The sequence below is a fragment of the Enhydra lutris genome, unplaced genomic scaffold (genome assembly GCF_002288905.1).
Source record: "Enhydra lutris kenyoni isolate GAN:26980312 unplaced genomic scaffold, ASM228890v2 scaffoldscaffold2, whole genome shotgun sequence".
In the NCBI taxonomy this organism is placed as follows: Eukaryota; Metazoa; Chordata; class Mammalia; order Carnivora; family Mustelidae; genus Enhydra; species Enhydra lutris.
The window spans coordinates 8,249,444-8,272,140 of record NW_019154086.1 but is presented as its reverse complement, the minus strand read 5'-3'; the positions used below and the strand labels follow the sequence as shown (position 1 = coordinate 8,272,140).

The window sequence follows — 22,697 nt, the reverse complement described above, 5'->3', positions numbered from 1 at the left end:
GGTCCATCATCACAGGAATCTAGGCCGTGCTAACAGTGTATTTGATGACACCACCACTCAGACCATCCAATCCACTCTGCTGCTCTGAATCCACACCTGATAAGCACTTTCTGCTTAGACTCCAACTTTCCCTGTAAATTTGTTTCCAGGACAAAAATGTGCTGTCAGGCAAATATGAGTATTTGTATCACATAAAGAGTAAGAGAGCCTTGTGGTTTTCTACACCAGTCTCTTCTAGATACTGTTAATGTGGGATGAGGCTCTCAGAGACCAATCACTATGGAATGAAACTGTGTGATACTTGTCTGGATGACTAGCCATTCTTCTCTGGGAAGTATTTCTTTATTAATTCTACATGTTTATTTTAAAATTTTTAAAAATTTACCTGCAGACTAGATACTTGTCAAACTTTGACATGTGATTAAGCTGCCTCATTGTGTTGACTGAAAACAACTTAAATCGGGATACTATCAGCTTTTACCTCATACTCTTCCTCTTTGCAGTTTTATACCCATAGGAAGTTTTAGATAAATGCAAATTAAGAGAATTTACATCTCTAGTAATTAGTAAAATTACTAGTTAAAATTAGTAAAATTTAGTACTAATTACTAAAAAGTAAAATTAGATGCATTATAACACTGTACTAATTGCATAACCAATATTTGCCAAGAAAATAGCTAAAACATTTCAAACACTCAGAACACTCTAAAATATTTATTAAGATAGGATTATACTATTTAATGATTTTGTCTTTTATTGTTAATTATAAATTAAAGCTCTTCACACCTAAGTAGAGAAAGATAGGTGGAGTGTTCTTATATCTTGGTTAATACCAATACTGAACACCAGAGAGACCCAAAGTTAACTGGGGACACCACCTGCTGTTGAAAATTAACCTTAAGGGACAGAAGCCCCAAGGAGACAAAGCTAAGCCTCAATACAGTCATTGACAACCCACAGCAAGGCATTCGGTGCCACCTTGTGAGAAAACATGGAAATGCAAAAGGATGAAGGTGTGCCAAAAAAGTCCTATTCAAGGGAAATAAAACTAAACCACCTGGAAGTTAAGCAAAGTGGTGACTCAAATTTTAGTACTCCTGGTATAATTTTTACCTGTTCATATAAATGGAAGAGGACTAGGTTCATTGCAGAAAACAGCAGTAAGTTCTTGGGATACATAAGAGTACTCCCATGAGGGTCTGGGTGTTGGCTGGCACAAACTTTTGTCCTATAGAGAATTTAGATTACTAGGAAATCCTATAGGAAGATGGTGAAGACCAACAATGAAAGAAAGAGGTAGTTAACCGTTATCTGCCTCCCAAAATCCGTTTTCCTTCTCTCTCCCCTCAAAAACTGATTTTAGCTGGGAAAATGGTAATACCACTTCCTGGGAGACACATTAGAAATGTCAGGGCCTGGGATACCAAATAATCTATTCTATATAATAAAGAATTGTCCTACAACCTGTGTGATTCCTGAATATCTTAACAGAAACTCAGTGTAAGTGAGAAATCCAATTACAGTGATCAAATCCTATAAATTCTGTTTTATACATAATAATAAAGGTTTTTTTTAAAGTTTTCCATTTTATTTAGATATAATTGACATAACATGGTATTAGCTTAAGGTATACATGCAATGATTTAATATATGTATATATTGTAAAATGATGACCACAATAAGTTTAATTAATATCCATCACCTCACAAATCACCTTACAAACTCTTCAGATCTAATCTCTTAGCAATTTTCAAATATACAATATAGTACTGTTAACTGTAGTTACCACGTTGTACATTACATTTCCTAGAATGTATTTATCTTATAACTTGGAAGTCTATACTTTTGACCACTTTCCTCCATTTCCCCCCCACACCCTGCCTTTGGCCACCAATCTTTATCTCTGTTTCTATGAGCTCAGTTTTTCTTAGATTCCACATACAAGTAAGATGGTAAAGTATCTGCCTTTCCTTGCCTGACCTATTTCACTTAGCATAATGTCTTCAAGGTCCATCAATGGTGTCACAAATCAAAAATTACTTTTAAATGGTTTAAATATATACTGAATTTTTCAGAATTGTAACTACCCTATAAACTGAAGGAAGATAATACTGTGTTCAGAATTTATCAACTCTGTTCAGAACTATGTCAACAATTGTTTACTCTTTCAGAAAATCACTACAGTAAGGCCACTGAGGGGGTCTGATCACCCACACCACACCCCAGCATTTACAGCTATCACATTCATGGTGACTCTGAACACCTATTTTATTATTTTTTCTAGTACAGCTAGAACTACATATTGAAATACATATTTTTTTTTACTACTCTTACTTTCCTTTTATTTCTCCTTTACTACTCTCCTTTTCATTTTCTTTTTTTTTTTTCCCAGTATATGCATAAATAGGGGGTAGCTATTCACCCACCAGGAGCAACAACTGAATTAAATTGGCTAGCTTCCATGACATTAAGTGTATCCATATAACTGATCCAGGTGCAAGGCAGTGGTATGCGGTGTGTGCTGCTGCTGAGCTTAAGCTTCTAAGAAGCCGTATGCTGTCTTCTCCCTATCTGCTTCCTGGATACAGATAATAAGATGGCCACAAAATGGATAATAGTAACATGAACCATAAAGTGAAAGGAACCTTCATGTGTGAGGAACATGGAGAAAAGTCATCTGCTGACCATGAACATACATGCTGGAGTGCTCCAAGCCAAATAACTAAATTCCTGTTATGTTTGTCTGAACTACTATACACTTAGGAGTCTATTTGGTATAGCGGCTCAGCCCACCCTAATACAGGTGACGGTATCTTAAATTCCAACTCAAGATCGTGTGGGGGGGGAATGTAAATCATTTGTTATAAAAAGAAGCTTTCAGTCCAACCTGGTTGAGAACCATTTCCGTAGTCTACACCACTCAATACAATAGCCACTAGACATACGTGGCTATGGAGCACTTGCGATATAATCAGTCCAAATTGAGATGTGCTACGAGTGTGAAATACAAACTGGATTTCCAAGACAGTATGTGGAAAAATGTAAGTACCTCAACAATAATTTTGAATAGAAATAATGTGTTGGAGTAATATTTTAGATATGCTGGGTTAAATAAAAATGCTATTAAAATAAATTTCACATGTTCCTCCTTGCTTTTTTTTTTAAACATTTTTATTTATTTGCGAGAGACTGAGAGGAAGAGAGATCACAGAGGCAGAGGGAGAAGCAGGCTCCCCGCTGAGCAGAGAGCCCGATGTGGGGCTCGATCCCAGGACCCTGAGATCATGACCTGAGCCGAAGGCAGAGGCTTAACCCACTGAGCCACCCAGGCGCCCCTCTCCTTGCCTTTTTTTAATATGGTTACTACAAAATGTAAAATTTTGTGGGTCAAAACATATGTGGGTCATGGTTTATTTCTATTAAGCAGTACTGCTCTCTATACCTTGTTGCACTGGTTCTCATTTCCTGGATGCCAAGTTACTAACTCTATCTCTGATTTCGGCAGAAGTTCTGACTCTGGGTAGTTCCTTGATTTGACATTCTCCATTGCTTCAGTGAGAATTTCCCACTTTCTGGGGGGAAACACTGTGGACTCCACAAGCCTAAGAGTATTTTACAACTTCATTATTAATTACTTCTAAAAGGTTATGTAACAGTAGGGAGGACTTAAAGAAATGATTTCAAGGGGGGGAAACAACTATTAAGTGGCTAATTTATAACCAACCCTCTCTCTCCTGACCACCTTCTATTGTAGCCATTTCAAAGCTAAATATTCGTCTCTTCTGACCTCCTTGCTGGCAGATATGGCTGCACAACACAGTTCCAGGATGACACATAAGCAGAAGTCTACCAAGAGCTCCTGGGAAAGTTCTTGCTCTCCTGGCCAAAAGAACAGAAGAAGCCAGCATTGCTTCTTTACCTTCTTTCTCCTTTGGACATAGCCTTGATATCTGGAGCTGCAGCCGCCGTACTGACATTAAGACTTCAGAAACAAGAGAAACATCGAGAGAATCGCAAAGATGCACCCTTAATGTCTTTGAGCCACTGATCCAATACAAGGAATTTCTACTTTTGGACCTCTTGTTATGTGGCTTAGAAAACAAAGAAACAAGTCCTACAAGCTAAGTTCTCTTACAGCCGGATACTATGCAAGGCATTTTCCTTAAAACAACCCACTTTATCAATGAGAAACCTGAGGTTCACAGTGACATAGTAATTGTGTTGGAATGTGAACCCAGAGTTGTCTGAGCCCAAAGCCTGGAGTATTTCCATCACACTAACCTGCTTATATCTTCTTACTTCCTAGCTAAGCCCTAAATTTAGAAATATCCCAAGAGGCCCTGACCAGTTCTATCAGTCCACTATCAGTTCTACCAGTCACTATCCAGTTCCTACAGTGGCCCCGGCCCACGGACTTGACCATCTAGAGGACTCCAACCATATGGCCACAAATCTGGGTCACCCATCTCTCCCACTAGCCATGGGAGCACACTCGGAGCACAGCAGGCCAGGCAGCTGGGGCCTCACTGAGGAAAAAGGCTCCCTGCTGTCCTTCCCAGCATTCCTGGTTGACAGGGCCTCTGGCTCTTTCCAGAGCTCAGTGGAATCTGTAGAAAAGTCTGTAGCTGGAGTACCCTCACCCTACTTGCCTGAATCAGGAAACAGAAAATGGCCATGACCCAGACCAGAGGCCATAGCTGGGTTGCCTCAGTGATGGGAAAAGACCTAAGCATGGAGATTTCTGTTTTACAACCACAAAGACATAGGCACCCACAACGGCCTCCTTACTGACATTTCATGCCACTTCAGGTAAGGACAAAAAGCAGGTCTAGTAATTCCAAGAACGTGCTGACTCAGAGAACCCCAGGGCTACTTATTTTCTTCGAGACTTGACGCATTGCAAAGGCTACAACTGCTAATCCATGCTCCCCCCTCATAAGAAGGGCAAACTTGAGGCCACAAGATGACAAGAGAAGCTCAAAAAATGAAAGACTGTCTCTGCCACGGTCAAAGTGACTCTCCTAATGCAGAGGTGTCCCCTTTGGTCCAGTGTGTTTTTCTATAGTTCTATGCTCTCCGTTAAAGACTGACAATTATCTCTATTACTGACTTAGTTGTGGCATTATACACCATTTCAACTACGAACATGGCTTTGGTTCCTTACACAAATTATATCATGCCAGAAAAAAAAATACTTTTTGTACTACAATCCAAAAATAAACATTTTTTATGGGATTAAAGTATATCAGGGAAAAAAGTCAATTAGTTGGTAGTTGCAATGTTAAGCATTTTTCATGCACTATGTCTTTGATCCTCAAAATTATGATGATCCCACCCATTCATTACACAAATGAGGAAAGTGAGGCTTAGAAAACTGAGTTGCCCAAGGAGATGCAGCTGGCCAACAGCAGAACCTAAATCCATATCTAGGGCTGTCTGACATCCATTTCTTTATTGCCTCTGAGAAATAAGAATAGAGAGAAGCACCTCAGTAATACTCCAAAAAGGTAACTTTGGATCCTTTAATGCATGAATTAATCAGTCACTGGACTCCTTCCCTAGATGAACCATTATATATGCCAGAATCCTATGCTGGGACATTCAACTTTTGGTGTAAGGATACAGAAATCCGCTCCACCTCACTCATCATCTATTCCAGACCCTGACATGTGTAAGCCTTGCAGCCTTCTGTGGCATAAGACCCCAGCAGCAGTTGTCAGAAACCCAGAGGGCAATCCCCATCCTGCCTTTTGTTTTGCAGAACCCCACCCTCCCCATGAGAAGCTATGCACCTTCAGGAGGCTGTACATCCCCACCAGGACCATGACTACACTGCCTAGGTTGGGGATATAAGGAGCAGTCCTCACAAGACAGACCAGGAAGACTCGGATAATTTTGAACTGAGCTCCTATTATGTTATAGTTTCTGTTCCAAGCAATACAGGTAGAAATTTTAAAATGAGGACTTTGTACTTATAGAGCCTTCGGTGACTATAGGAGCAGTGATCAGTGTAGACGGAAGACCAGAGAATTCCCCAGAATGTCTGGATTGTATAAGATGTCCCCACCCACGATACAACTCTGGGATGGGGAAAAGTATGCCAATAACAGAGACTGCATTTCCCTCAAACTCAGTAAGATAAGGACTTGGAAGCAGATTAAATATGATTTAGAGAAAAGAAAGAAATGTGTCTTTTTTAATATCCCATGTTGTAGGGTTAAATTAATATCAACTTCATATTCTTCATGATGGAACTAAGGCAGCTTTGTTGCTTTTTTCTGATCTAGAAGATGAAGAGAGTAAGTTAACCTTATTCCTCTGTGATGTGTACTAAAGACAATCTCACACCACACTTCTAACACAGGTCTAACTGTAATTTAGGGTTTGGTATGTACCTCCAGCTTCAGTAATCAAAGTCATGTCATCATTCGCTAAGTGAATAAGAAAGAAGAGTGTTCTAGTAATGACAACTTCTCAGGGTTGTGCCTAGGCTCAGAAGATTCCTAGCCTTTTATGAACATTAGCCTCTCTTTATTCCCAAATGCTCAATGGAAATCAATGCATTAAAATTAGGTCCATAAAAGCTAAGAATAACAGATAAATTTCCCAGAGATCAAATAACCTCACCAATGCTCAAGAACCCTTAAAATCAAACTCTCTTAAGGTTAGATCTTAGAAAAACCTCCAAGAATGTAGGAAAAACATCATGATGGCAGCTGATATCAGTAGTTATTTCCTTTTCCTTCCTCAAAATCTTTTTAGCTCCATTCTTCACAATCTCAAAGAAATGTATTCCCTTAAGGAAGATCAAATTGCACCCAACAGCAATAAGAATGACATCTGTGAGATCCAACCCTCCTCCATTTGTTCATTGTAACGCTGGGAGAGGCTGAAGGAGTGATTGACTAAGACTTGGGTCCACTGTTCATTAAGGTCCAAGAGGCTGGGCCCTTCTCAACAAGATCTCTGCAGCAAAATCTAAAATACACATTAATTTGCACCTTACCTGAGAGAATGGCAAACTGTCTGTGAAGTTGTTCAATTATATCCACTGCCACCAACGGCCTGATTTCCTGCTGCATAATTTCATCTGCACAAATGAAATACAAATTAGTTTAAATTTGTGTAAATCACAAAGAGAATTTAAAAGGAAGTGGGGGTAAGAAAGGGAAGCTTCACTACTAGGGAAATCTGAGACTTATCTAGGTATGATTATAGGCACTTATTCTCTTAAGAATGTTATTCCCAAGATGCAGGAATGGATCTGGGTTTTGTGTGGTTATAACCATGAGCACAGGAACACATTCCTAGAGCCTCTCCCAAGGCTTTAGGAGGGTCAACGCAAGGAAGGGGCCCTGAAGCTTAAGCTTCAGCAGCCTCACAATATAGCTGCTTGGAGGGTCTCATTGCCAAGGCAGGTACTCAGGGACCTGCCTACATTTAGGTCTGCAGGACATCTTAAACACAAACAATCTATGTCCCCAGAGTTCATCTCAAGCTGGGTCATAACATCTATCTGACATTTATGAAGTTTCTTTGCTTTTTGTTTCCTCCCTCCCTCATTCCTTCCTTTATGCCTCCCTCCTTAATTACTTTTCTTCTCCTTCCAGAATACTTCAAGGGAACTCTTCCCACTGCCAAGCATGTTTAAGGAGACCTTTCTCGATTTTGTTAATTAAAGATACTCCATACTGAATAAAAAGTTATAGTCTTCCAAGGCAAAAATTCAAATCTTTCAAGCACAAACCTACAAATGTCCTCTAACCCTAAGAGTGATTTCTAAGGCTTAAGATTTGCAGTCTATCCATCTGGGGGAAGGGGATTAGAGAGGAGAGAAGACTGAATGGAAATCGTTAGCCTGGGCTGGAAAGAGGAAGACATTTCACGCTCTCACTGTCTAAGATATGATTATCCTCACTTAACTACTTCCCAGAGAATCTCAAAAAATAAACTGGCTCTTGTTTCTAAAGAAGTTAAACATCAGTTAGGATTAAGGCGGGGCCATATAGTCTTATACACTGATGCTAAACAGGAATCTCCCATTGATTCGGCCTGGAGTCAGGGTAACGGTATGATACTGTGACGCTGACCAATCGGAAGACTGTATTGTGGAAGCTCCTCCCAGAACCTTGTTTTCCACTTCTCAGCTTTAGTGTGAAAGTTAAATGAAGTGATATATATGGGGATATACACAGTAGATGCTCAGTAAATGCTAGTTATATCCCTTTGTCTGGAAAGGACTTTCCCATATTTGTTTTCTGAAAGTTTTCTTTTTAAGATTTTATTTATTTATTTATTTATTTTATTTATTTATGTATTTATTTATTTATTTGAAAGACAGAGAGAGAGAGCACATGAGCAGGGGACGAAACAGAGGCAGAGGGAGGGGGGGAATCTCAGGGAGGGAAAAAAAATCTCAAGCAGACTCCCACTGAGTGCAGAGCTGACTGGCACTTGATCTTAGGACCCTGAGACCATGACCTGAGCTAAACCAAGAGTGGGATGCTTAACCCAGTGAGCCACCCAGGCGCTGCCAGAAAGTCTTGTAAGGGCTGGGGCAAGTGCCAGTTTAAATGCTGAGACCCTTCTTAGGTGCCTGGGTGGCTCAGTCAGTTAAAAGTCTGCCTTCAGACATGATCATGATCCCAGGGTCCTAGGATCAAGTCCTGCACTGGGCTCCCTGATCCACACAGAACCTGCTTCTCCCTCTGCCTCTCTCTCTGTCTCTCTCTCTCACACACATATGAATAGGAATAAAATAAAATAAAATAAAATAAAATAAAATAAAATAAAATAAAATAAAAAAGATATGCTAAGAGCCTTCTCAGTGAATTCTACCCCTTTCTCTGGAGGAAAGCGGGTAAACCCAGTCAGAGCTCGTTCCTTCATCCCTCCTTTCTCTTTTCCATCTTCCTCTTTCCATCCTGAATTCACTAAAAATTCACTAAACCCCTGTTTCACTCTTAATTATAGTGGGTACAATAATGACACTGTAGTTCTATTTGGCAAAAGGGGAGGGTCTTCTTGGTTTTATACACAAACTAAAGTATTTAACAGTAAAATGATATTAAGTCTGGGATCTGCTTAAGAATGCTCAAGAGTTCCCTCTCCCCAGCCAAAAATGTATGGGGCAGGGGGAGGAGGGGATGAAATCAGATTGACAAATATGGATAATTGTTAAAGCTTGTTGGTGGGTCCATGGGATTTCATTATATAATTATTTTGCATATATTTCAAATTTTTCATAATAAATTATAAATTTAAACATAGGGAATTTAAGCAGGAACAGGAGTTATATAATTGAAGAGTTTTCCAGAATATAATCTCCCAGTAGTCTGAGAAAATGGTATACTCAAAAATACAGCTGGATTACTGTATTTTCATACCTGAGAGAGCATATTTAAGAGATAACAACCCAAAGAAAAACCAAGATCATAAGATGCAATTTATTGTTATTGTACCTCAATATTTGAGGTGTGTTTTAGACATTTCAAACAGATAAGATTTGAAAATGGACAACAGAAGTGAGTTAAGCCAACCATCCCCCAATCCATCTGATTTTTTAAGTGAAGAAATGGAGACCCAGAGAGATTCTGACCTTGCCTGTGGTCATGTAATTTAAGCATGGCCTCAAGGTCAGCCTGGGATCACCCAACTCTAAGGACAAACCTTGGCTTTCCGTGATAGGCGTTCCCAGACCCTTGGTCTTCAGCAGCACTGGCCTCTACCACACGTGAGAGGGTAATTAGTATCTCTCATCATGGGAGTCTGTGGAGGTTTTTCCCAGCCTTCCAACAGAGAAGGGTTACCAAATGGGTAACCTGGGGTTACCCAATGAATGGGACTAAGATGTATAATTTGTTTTTCAAAAATAGAAATGAGCTGGTTTGCCTTTACTGAGAAAGCTTGGCCCCTAGCCAGGGAGTGAAGGGGCTGTACTTGAAGATATCCCAACAAAGAAAATTCATGACCCCGCCTGGCCGCCAAAACAGATCATGCGGGTTTCTTAGACTCAATGCTGACCCAGAGCAAGGAGATGATCTCAAACACACCAAGCTTTTAGTGATGCCTGACATCTATGGCCCTGTTGGAAGAGATTTGGCCCCAACTCGGTTCAGCCCCAAACAGGCCACATTCCTACAGTGACCAAATGAGACACAAAGACCAGCCCTACTGCTGGTAAGCCTTGCTATCCACTCCTGTCTAGATGGAGTAAGGAAGGGAGGGCAGGAGCTCTTTGGTGTAAAGGAGAACCCTTCTCTGCAGTGGGAAAGAACCCAGACAGCCCTGCATGGGAAAGGCCGTTTCTGCCAACTCCTAGCTAGGCAACCAGAGCAAGAACATTCAGCTTCAGCGTCCTCTGTTGTGGAATGGCTTTGCCTTCTCCAGAAACAGCTGGGCAGTGATGACCAGTGATGACCCACTGAAGTGGTGATGCCTGCTACACTCTGCTTGGGCCCTGGGTCCTATGTGGACGCTTCCTCTTGCTGCTTGCTACTTTTGGTGTGCATGGATTAGGGAGAAACTTGTCTATTTCAACCCACACAAGGCCAGGGGAAGTGATAATTCAATTTCAACACAATCTGTATCCTGGGCAAAGTTACAAATAGTTCGGGAGAAAACCTGTCCCTTTTCTATCCCTGATAAGTATACAGGTGAGTGACTATATGCTACCCTGGACCCAGAGTTTCAGAGATGCAAAAGGCATCGAAGGGTATAACACAGCCTCCTCAGAGATGGATTAATAGCCTCACACAATCCATGGAAACTCAACTTGGGAAGGCAGCAAATGCCCTGCACTGTCCGCCAGCCAGTCTGAGAGAGTGGTGCAGGCTCTGGAGCAGGACCTTTCCCACTGATAGCAGCCGTCCTCACAGCAGAAAGCAGGGAACTGCTGATAACAGCTATTTGCAATCTGCCTGCTGCAACCGGTCAGGAGTAAAGGGCAGCAAAACCCTTAGCCTTCCACCCTGGCTGTTCTGAAATTTCAGTCACATTGGGATTTGAAAGGTTCCAGTATGGTCTGAAGAAAAAAAGAACCAAATTGCTAAGTAAGTAAGTAAGTTAGGGAAATAAACTTTGGTCTGGACCGAAGAGGGAAGGCAGCCCCAAGTTTGACAGACCCTGCCACATTTCTACTTTGCCAAGGGAATGTGGTGAACAGGAAAAATGGAAGAGTTTCCCACCTAACTGGACTAGGAACGGGCCCAAGATCCCCGGTCCCAGCCTGTTAGTAACACTAAGGAGCCCCAGCTGTGAGCCAGCCCTGACCACGCACCTCACAGATTAACTCATTTAATGAGTTGGATAATGACAGTAAAGGTATGCACCCCTGCACTAAAATGAACTTCTTCTGACCCACACCGCCCTCTTATCCCCTCAACTAGACCATACTTGACTGCCGGGAAAACACGTATGGACTAGAAGCTTGAGAAATCAGTTGCTGGGCTGGTACGCAAAGCCACCTCATGGAGACATGCTGTTTCACTTCTCTTTTTTATTGGCCAGGTCAGGAATAACACAACCCCTTTTTTCCTTCTTTTACTGGCCCCTGTGCTATCGCAATGCTTTCCTGAACCATAAGATAGCACTAAGTCTTGTCCACAAATTTAATGATGAGTAAAAAGCAATAGAAAAGCAGGTGGAAGAATTTTTTTTGAAGGAGAAATTCAGAATTTTAAAAGCAAGAACACTGAAAAATGACCAACTTCTTATTAGTAAAATAATGCCATTAAAACAGCAATAGAATATCTTATTCACCCATAAAATAACCGAGATTCTAATATCCAATGCTGGGATCTTGTCGGAAAACCAGAACATGTACATAACCTTGGTGAATGAAGCTGGTAGAGCCCTTTTAGAAAGTAGTTTCACAGTATTTTATCCAGTGATTATTGTGTAGCTACATACCAAACCCTTTGTATGCAGTATCTCATTTAATCCTCAAAACAATGCTAGGGGCAATTTGAACTAGATTTGCAGTAGCTCATCCAAGGTTAAGTAGAGTCAGAATTTGAATCCATCTCATTCTGAACTCCAAAGCCCAACATCTTAACCATTACAATACACGGCTTCAATACACACTCATTAAAATCTTCATAATCCTTCATCCTATATATGGAAATTTATGCCAACAAAATAGTAAAATAAAAACTTTATACATAAAAAGGTAGACTGGAATATTATTAATAAGAGTGAAAAAATGAGGGATGCCTAGGTGGCTCAGTCAGTTAAACAGCTGCCTTCTGCTCAGGTCATGATCTCAAGGTCCTGGAATTGAGTCCCACACTGGGCTCTCTGCTCAGCAGGGAGTCTGCTTCTCCCTCTCCCTCTGTGGGTGCTCTCTCTCTCTCTCTCAATAAATAAAATCTTTTTTATAAAAAAGAGTGAAAAAAATGAAAGCAAATATTATATGATTATGAAAACCATCTCCATAGAAAAAGATTTAAGATATATCAAGGACATAAAAACCATATGTGATTGTAGACAAGTTAAAAGAGAAAGAAGAAAACATGCAGTGTATTTGTGCATATGTGTACAGGCATATGAGAAAAGAACACTTGAAATAGTTGTGTTAGAGTAATGGAATCATATTGTGGTTACCCTCTTCAGCTTACGTAGAGAAAAGTATGTTCTGGTAGCCTTTATTTTTCATGCTAATAGGATTTTATTGAAGTATAATTTACATGTGGTACAATGCACAGATCTTAAGTGTACAGTTTGATGAATTCTGATAAATATATACACTCATGTAACCATCAGACAGGTCAAGATATGGGACGTTCCCATCACCCCCAAATTTCCTTGTGACCCCTGGTCCAGGCCCCACACTTTCAAGAGCACCACATCTCACCACTCTTCTGCCCATAAATATGTGTGTTAAAGACCACATAGGTGCCTTTGTCACTTGCAATCCAGTATTCCAGGCTAAGAGAGCATACTGCAGCCCCATACATCTACCCTCTTAACACCAGTGGAGCCCCAGGGAAGTACTTTGTCACATCTTTTGATCTATATCTTCAAAAGAAAAGGCGACTGCTTTCCAATGCTACGCCTCCGGTTTGTGGGCTGTGCCATGGCTGACATCAGGGACAGACACTGCTTCTGAGCGCGGGGAAGACTGGAGCCGCAGAAGTGCTTAGTAAGAAAAGAGACAAATTAATTATCACATCAAATCCTTCCTCTCACATGGCATGAATGCTGTAGATTCTCATCTAATGAAATCTCAGGCCAAGCACTACCAAGCATCAACCTTCTTTCTTCCTTCCAAAACGTAAATTCCTTGAACACAATTACAACACTTAGATCACATTGACTTCAGGTCACTGCTCTCAAGAGAGCTCAAATTATGTGAAAATCTCAATCATAACAACAGTGCTTTGCTGACATGAAAAATCTTGCTAGCAAGAAAAAAATATATGTATTTCATGGATTAATTAATGACTTACAGATTACAGATAACTTTACTACACATCCAAATTTCACAGGTCCATCAACACAACACTCAGACACATTCAATAATTCAGTTTTGTCATCTTCGCTATTTTATGACTTTTACTCAGATAAAAACCACTGCTTTATACATATTTTAATTTTGTTCCTATGGCAGTATGTTTCTACGGTAGGTAGGAAGATAAAACATATTTTATTTAACTGTGGCATGTGGGCCTCCATTCATTCCCTTGTCCCAGGCTCTGCAGTACCTGTTTAAAACTGCTTTGAGAACTGGTAAGATACTACTAAGCATAGCATTTCTGCTAATACTTACCTAAACCCCATTTCACCTTTCTTTCCTTTGCAGAGTGGATACATTTTTTTTAAAGCTCCTTAATTTCTGCGGACATTTCATATTATACCCTTGTATAAGCCAAGCACTGCAGAGGTGGACATTTCTATGCAATGAGTTTCCTTAGCAACAGTGGCTGGAGAGGACATTCCCCTGTAGCCCTTCATAACTCCAGGACAGATGAAACTGAGCTCTGCAGCCTGGGGTATTCTGCATAAAAAGCAATCAAGGCCCTGCAGGAAACTAAGAAAATCTATGAAACTACTTAATCCCTCCTTCCCATAAGGCTTCCTATTAGAACACTGGATTTCAAATGCCCCACCTGCATTTTAATCAATACCTCACCCTGAGCCGTGCTTCTCAAATTATAATGGATATATAAATGACATGGTTTTTAAATGCCGATTCTGATTTAGTAGGCCTAGGGAGGGGCATTTTAACAAGTTCTCCTGGTGCTGCTGATCCAACAGAGAAACCAGCACAACTGTTCTTGGTCCTGAGACTATTCTTGGTCCTTTCCTGTTGCTTATGAAAATACAGCTCAGGGAAGGAAAAAAAATGTTTTTATTTGGGTTGTTTGCTGTCTGCTTCTTTTATCACTCAGTAAAAATAATCATCTCTGTGTGTTCAAAGTATTCTTAAAACAGAGGCCTAGATGGTGTAAACGTTTCCTTCTGTGCGGATTGTGAGGTCAGCACCCTGAGAAACAAAACCCTGGCCTGAGAACATGCTTACCTCACCTTCCTACCCGTATCCATCTCAAGCCTGCCACACTGCTGAGCGGTGGAGGGACTCCCTCATGCCTATGCCCTCTCATTCTTGGCCCATTCAGACCAAGTTTAAGGTCTGGAAGCAGTGCCTTGGGCAAAACAATATAATATGGTATACGGTGAAGAGATTAGAAGACCTGATATGAGTAATAATCATTTAATGCATCCTTCCAAAATTTTCTACACTTTTCTAAAGCTCCTAGGGAAAAAAAAAATCTTCACACAAAGGAATCAAAATGGTAGGATTTTAGATGTTTTAGCAATATGATGGCTAAACAATTTTATTTTTGTTTAAGAAAAAGTCCTGGAAGCTCTAGCAAACATTCCTTCCTTCCTCTCTTAATTGATTGATTGATTGATTCATTCATTCATTCATTCATTCAGGTATGGAAACAGAATGAAAAGAACTGGACTTGCATCTGAGCTCTGCCACTAACCAGCCCCTCTATCAGCAGGGTCTCCCTCTGTAAAACGGGAATGAATAATAGTTCATCTCCTTGGAGGGCCATTGTGAGGATTAATACTACCATTTATTGAACACTTACTGCCTACTGGGCACTGAACTACATGCTTTATGTACATTATCTAACTTACTTAATTAAAAACCATGTGAAAGCAGTTTGTATTTAAGAGATTCAACAGAAGCTAATTAAATTGATCATTCAGTCCTTTGAGCTATGATCTCAAGGATACAACAATGGATTTCTCACAAACACCCATGTTATTATCATGCATTGTTGGTTTGCACTGAAATTCTGCTCATAAATTCCCCTTAGTTGACCTTTCTCTTTCACTATGAAACAAGTCTGATAGAAATTGTTTTGTGTTCAGAAGGACTCAGGAGCAAAACAGAGATTACAATCAGGTCAAAATATAAATAAGCATGTAGTATATGATAAAAGTGGCATTTCACATGGGGCCAGAGGGCGATTATTCAACAAGTACTGTTGGGTCAATCCGCTGGTCACTAAAGGACATCAAGTACAGTGATTAACAGCATCACCTCTGGTACCACAATGCCTAGGTTCAAATCTTAGCTCTGCCACTTACAGCAGACTAATCTGGAGCAAGTTGCTTGATGTCCCTGTACCTTAATTTCTTGATCTGAAAATGGAGGAAATTATAACACACCCACCTGATCTAATCATTGTAAGAATTGAGTTAATATAGCTAGAAAACTTAAGAAAAATTCCTGGTATATGGCAGGTGCTATGTAAGTTTATTTTATTATTGTCAAAATGTTTAAGTGTATCCATATTTTTACTTCTTGCCAAAAGGACAAACTCCAGCCAGATTTAATAATGAAACCATAATAATACTAGAAGAAAATGTAGGAAAAAATTTTTATGATACCGGAATCAGAACAGCCTTTCAAAGTATGGCAGAAATACCAGTAAGAAAAGACTGATAAAGTTAATTTAAAAATCACTTTGGCAGGGCAAACATACCTTGAACAAAGTCAAAAAATAGCAACAAATTAGAAAATGTACCACATATATAGTTGATAAAGGGCTTATCTTCCTAGAATATAAAGTACAGGCTGGATAGGGTCTCCCCAAAAGATAAGACCATGTCCTAATCCTAGTACCTGTGAACACTGCCTTGTGTGGAAAGAGGGTCCTTGCAGACATGACTAAGTTAAGGCTCTTGAGAGACAGAGTCTACTTGGAATCATCTGGATGGGCCCAGAATGCAATCATATATATTCTCATATTCTCCACACACAGCGGAGAGTCTGTTGGAGGTTCTCTCTCTGACCCTCCCCCACAAAATAAATTTTTAAAAAAGAGAGAAAGGGAAACAGAGGAGAAGACCATGTGAAGAGGGAGGCTGAGACTGGATTGTTGCCGTCACAAGCCAACACAGGCCTAGAGCCACCAGAGCCCGAAAAAGCCAAGGAAATAAATTTCCCCTGTAGCCTCCAGAGACCTGCACCTTGATTTTGGACCTCTGACCTCCAAATCTATGGGAAAATAAATTTCTGCTGTTTTAAGCCATCAAATCTGTGGTCAATTTAACAACCACATGAAACAAACACAAACTAAGATCAGACAATTCCTGGAATAAATACAGCCAGTGAATGAACGTCAGATTGCAGTCATATCAAAAAGGCCTTTTAGACACTCCCAAAACCCACGTTAAGATACTCAGATTTTCATAGTTGTCTTGAGTCACAACCAGAATAAAATGATTGACAGCTAGAGCATGTAGGCAAACGTTTTATATATAACCTTTTATAGTGGGGGGGAGAAGAAAAGCTAAAACGTGTACATAATGCTATGATTTTAGAATTCAGAAATTCTTCATAAGCTTTCAAATTACTTCCTCTCCTCACTACCAAAAAAACTGTAAAGCTCTTGTGATTCACTTTAGTAAAAATCAGGGCAATAATTTACACTTGAATTCAAGGGTATCTGTGCATATGCACAGGTGAGCATCTATGGGTTTTAAGAATGGAAAGCAAAATCGGATTAACAGGGGTGCCTGGGTGGCTCAGTCATTAACTGTTGGCCTTTGGCTCAGGTCGTGATCCCAGGATCCTGGGATCAAGCCCCACATCAGGCTCCCTGCTCAGGAGGAAGCCTGAATCTTCCTCTCCCACTCCCCCTACTCATGTTCTATTTCTCGCTGTGTCTCTGTCAAATAAATAAAATCTTTTTTAAAAATCTGATTAACAAGTTGTTTTTTCTTAAGTAGCAAATACATGGTATTCCTTGCCTTCGATAAGATAGCATATGTATTATAGCCTATATAAGTATATGATGTATACTCTAAGCATGAATTCAGAAACTACACTGTAATAATGATAAAGCATACTTCTCTATTCAGTAATTCCCCTCTTCAGGTTCCAAATATAAGTAAAGAGGAATAAAGAGAGACAAAGACAGTTGTTTAATCACTTTTCCTAGTCTGTGATCCAAGGGGAATGAATGTATTATAAACATTTTCAAGGCAAAAAAAAAAGAGGAGGGGGGATGGGATAATATCTAAAAGCCCATCCATAAAAAAGTAGTCTTAGAAACGAGTAGTCTCTTCAGCTCTTAAAACATGTGTCTTACTGGCTTCCAAACGTAAGTAAGGCATACTCAGAAATGCTGTTCCTGCTCAGCCAGCCCACTGAAGGGAACTGTTTTTCTTTTTTCTACTCTTAAACCACCAGTCTGTTATTAGTTCATACGTTTAAAAATGAAGTCTTAGCATTTCAGATTTAACACTTTTTCAGATTTAACATTTTTCTTCAGGAACATGAGTTTCGTATCTGGATTCTTATTTTCATTTTATGAAAGCAATATATGTTGGTTATTTTTAAAAATAAAAAAACACAGCAAAAATAAGAAAAATAAAATTCCTTATCACTCCTTCACCTCAAATGAAACAGTTATCTCACTGGTGTATAACAGTCAATACACATATTTAAGTATAGACATAAATGCTCTTAAGATGGATTCATACTTACACATTCTATCCTACAACCTGATTTTTTCAGAATATTTGGTCATCTCTTTTTAATATGAATTTTTCAATAAATGACAATCTACAATATTGTTAATAGCTGATTAATGCTTTTTGAAAAGCCCTTTAATTTCAGCTCAGGTCATGATCCCAGGGATCCCAGGATCCCACATCGGGCTCCCAGCTCAGCAGAGAGCCTACTTCTCCCTCTCCCTCTGCTTGCTGCTCTACTTGTGCTCTCTTTGTCTCTATCTCTCTGTCAAATAAATAAAATCTTTTTAAAAAATAAAATAAAAATAAAAAGCCCTTTTAAACTCCTCAATAAACCTGAAATAGTACTGCAAGTAAATTCTTTTAATATAAATTTTGTTAGTTAAGTCATTATTCCACAGAGAAGGAGGATAAATAATAAAATATACATAAAAGAAAGGCATCATTGCTCACACAGTACCTTGTTCTGCCATATATTCTAGCCTGCTGCAACTTCCCAGGAAATGGTGGTAAGCCTTCATCTCTGCCTCTGTGATCCGCACCGAGGTGTAAGGTAAGTATCTGGGGTCTTGCTGCCCACACTTCTTACACCAGGAAGCCATTGAATCCCAGGAAATGGTGCCACCTTGTTCTCTCTTCATTCCTCTCAGCACTGCACTCGAATAAATGTGTTTAATCCTTTCTCCTGACTAATCTCACTGAGGTTCATTCAAGGTCATTTCACTGCTGAGAGTTTATCTTTGGATTGGTGAGTGCTCACAGGATTACAGGCCCAATAGTTACTGGACTTTCTTATTTGGAAACAAAGGGAAACAGGGTGCTGAAGATGTGGGATAGAGAGAGAAATCCTAGAGTCAATGAGAATCAGCATTTTTTTTCTTTTTTCTTTTTTAGCAGAATCACAACATGAGACATACATCATGCCAGTGGGTGTTTAAAATAAAATAATAGACAGGGATAAACTTTTTAAAGGATGCTCCTAAAAATTTATTCCAGGCCACAATCCTCCCCTCCCTCTCTTCCAACCTCTCCAGGCTGCAGAGGAATAAAATCCAGAGACTTAACACTGCAGCCAATAGAAGTTACTATCTAGGCAGACATCATGTGTTGGCACAGTAAAAGGTCAATGTTCAAGTCCTGAAGGAATGTAGAGTGTTTCCTGAACTACTTCTAAAGACCAGGTACAAGTACAATATGATTCAAAATAAAGGATGTTCTTTGTCTGTCATAATCTGATGGAGACCTCCTGCCCTTACTACCATTTAGAGAAAAGCAAGCTCACCGTTCAGAACTGTGCTGTGCACAGAATGTGGTATACTCAGAGGGAGGCTGATTTTACATAATGATATTTTATCTTGGTTCTTTGTGATTAATGCTTTTGTTTAGTAATGTCATGCTCCAAGATTTAAAGAAAGGGCAAAATATGGAATATCCAACAAGTAATAAATGTTTGAATATAAACTTCTAATTATTCGTAGGTTTCAAGCTGAAATTTGAGTAAGGCTTGCAACTGGCCAAGGAAAAATTGCAAACACTGTCTTACAAATAAATAAATATTTATTTTTAAGCAGAAGGTAAAATTCATATATATTGAATACTCAGATCTGAAGTATATATTTTAACGAGTTTTGACAAATGGATACATCCATGTAACCCATACTTTCAAGATATAGAATGTTTCCATCTACAGAGAGTAACTTCATGCCCTTTCCCAGTCCACCTTAGTTCCTAACCCCCAGGCAACCACTGAAGTGATCTTTCTTTTATTTCTTTTAAATATTTTATTTATTTATTAGAGATAGAGAGAGAGAGAAGATGCAAGTGGGAGGAGGGACAAAGGGAGAAGCAGGCTCCCTACTGAATAGAAGCCCAATGCAGGACTCCATCCTAGGATGCTGGGATCATGGCCTGAACTGAAGGCAGACACTTAACCAACTGAGCCACCCAGGAGCACTGAAGTGATTTTTCAATAGAGACTAGTTTTGCCTTTTTAAAAACTTTATGTACAGGACAGGAAACAACAAGTGTTGGTGAGGATGTGGAGAAAGGGGAACCCTCTTACACTGTTGGTGGGAATGCAAGCTGGTGCAACCTCTCTGGAGAACAGTATGGAGGTTCCTCAAGAAGTTAAAAATAGAGCTACCCTACGATCCAGTAATTGCACTACTAGGTATCTACCCTAAGACACAAATGTAGTTATCTGAAGGGGCAACTGCACCTCAATGTTTATAGTAGCAACATTCACAATAGCCAAACTGTGGAAAGAGCCAAGATGTCCACCAACAGATGAATGGATAAAGAAGACATGATATGTATGTATGTATATATGCGTGCACACACACACAATGGAATATTACTCAGCCATCAGAAAGGATGAATACTTAACCATTCACATCGACGCCAATGGAATTGGAGGGTACTATGCTGAGCGAAATAAGTCAATCAGAGAAAGACAACTATCATATGGTTTCACTCATATGCAGAACATAAGAAACACAGCAGAGGACCTTAGGGAAGGGAGGGAAAACAGAATGGGAAGTCATCAGGGAGGAATAAAAATCACGAGAGACTCTTAACTATAAGAAACAAATTGAGGGCTGTTGGATGGGAGGTGGGTTGGGGAGTGGGATAATTGGATGATGGGCATTAAGGAGGGCAGGTGACATGATGAGCCCTGGGTGTTATATGAAACTGATAAATTACTGAACACTACAACTGAAATTAATGATGTATTATAAGTTGGCTAACTCAGCTTAAATTTTTAAAAAACTTCATATAATGTAATCATACAGAATATACTCTACTGTCTAGCTTCTTTATCTTAGAATAATGCTTTTCAGATTCATCCATGTTGTATCAAAAGTTCATTTTTTTTTAAAGATTTTTTTAATTTATTTATTTGACAGAGAGAGATCACAAGTAGACAGAGAGGCAAGCAGAGAGAGGGAGGGAAGCAGGCTCCCTGCCAAGCAGAGAACCCGATGCGGGACTCGATCCCAGGACCCTGAGATCATGACCTGAGCTGAAGGCAGCGGCTTAACCCACTGAGCCACCCAGGCGCCCCAAGTTCATTTTTTTTTATTGTTGAGTTGTATCCCACCGTATGGATGGTCACAGTTTGTCCATTCTCCTGCTGACAGACACCCAGGTGTGTTTGTTTTTTTTTTCAATTTGGGCTGTTATGAATAAAGTTGCTATGAACATTCATGTAAAGTTCTCTGCATGGACACATGTTTGCATTTCTCTTGGATAAACACCAACTAGTGGTATTGCTCAGTCAAAGGAAAGGTGTACATTTAATTTGTAAGAAACTGCCAAATGTTTTCCCAAATTGGTTATACCAGGAAGCCTTTAAGATTAGAGGCTGCTCCAGGAAAGAACCTAGATGTCCATCAACAGATGAATGGATAAAGAAGATGCAGTATATACATACAATGGAATACTATGCAGCCATCAAAAGAAATGAAATCTTGCCATTTGTGACTACGTGGATGGAACTAGAGGGTATTATGCTTAGCGAAATAAGTCAGAGAAAGATAACTATCATATGATCTCCCTGATATGAGGAAGTGGAGATGCAACGTGGGGGGTTTGGGGGTAGGAAAAGAATAAATGAAACAAGATGGGATCGGGAGGGAAACAAACCATAAGAGACTCTTAATCTCACAAAACAAACTGAGGGTTGCCGGGGGGAGGGGGGTAGGGAGAGGGTGGTGGGCTTATAGACATTGGGGAGGGTATGTGCTATGGTGAGTACTGTGAAGTGTGTAAACCTGGCGGTTCACAGACCTGTACCCCTTGGGCTAATAATACATTATATGTTTATAAAAAAATTTAAAAAACTATAAAAAAAATTAGAGTCTGCTCTGTTTAGCCATCCTCAGAGCCAATCCCTTATTAGTGTTAACTGCAGATGAAGTACTTTAAGAAAATACCTAAGAATTAAGAGGAAGAAATTTAATATAATTTGAGATGCTAAAACTTAAAAGAGCTCTTTTTTTCCTCTACCATTAGGTATTGTGAACATGCTACCTCCAGTTAAAGCCAAGTCTGAAAGTCCTGATACAGGGCAGCAAACAAGGCAATTTTAAACAGTGGTCTGTGATATATAGCCGAATTTCCCTCCAAAACACTTGTGCCACTTTTCATTTTCACCAACAATATGGAAAGTGCCTGATTCCCCATATGGAAGCTCTTTTTCCTACTAAACATGAACTTCTTTACCCATTCATGTAGATATGAACAGCCATGAATGCTTGGCTGGCATCACAACACCTACAAACATAAGAGGTATCTTTGTCAACCATGTAAATCCACAACGGCAGTGGGCATGCAGTTGCACACACTAAGCAATGACCATAATTATATTTTTGCAGCTTAAGCACCTCTAGGGAGAGGGCAGACAGTAAAATCTTGGAAAATTTCTTTGTAACATTTGAATCTCCATTACATGAACAAATTGTACAGCCCTTACAAGTCCTGTATTCCGTGCACTGACCTTTACCATTTGACCAAGATCAAATATCTGATAAAGGACTATATTTGCTTTGTGTTGAACAAGAGAATCTGAAATAACTGGGCACTAGGTAACTCTCCTTGGAAAAGAGCTGAATATTTTAATAGTAAAGGCAATGGAAGATGAATGTTCTTATTCATTCATTTCATCCAGCCTCCCTACAAGAAAAAAAAGCTTTTTT

General features: G+C 39.7%; 1 protein-coding gene across 4 annotated transcripts in view; it reads right to left on the bottom strand.

Moving 5' to 3' along the window:
• LOC111151235 (MCF.2 cell line derived transforming sequence-like 2) overlaps nt 1-22,697 on the bottom strand; it is a 282,214-nt gene that overhangs the window by 211,122 nt on the left and 48,395 nt on the right. For all 4 annotated transcript variants that reach the window (XM_022509077.1, XM_022509067.1, XM_022509087.1 and 1 more), the window contains exon 2: nt 7,007-7,090. In XM_022509077.1, coding sequence (XP_022364785.1) covers nt 7,007-7,090 — 84 coding nt within the window. The remainder of the gene's footprint in view (nt 1-7,006; nt 7,091-22,697) is intronic.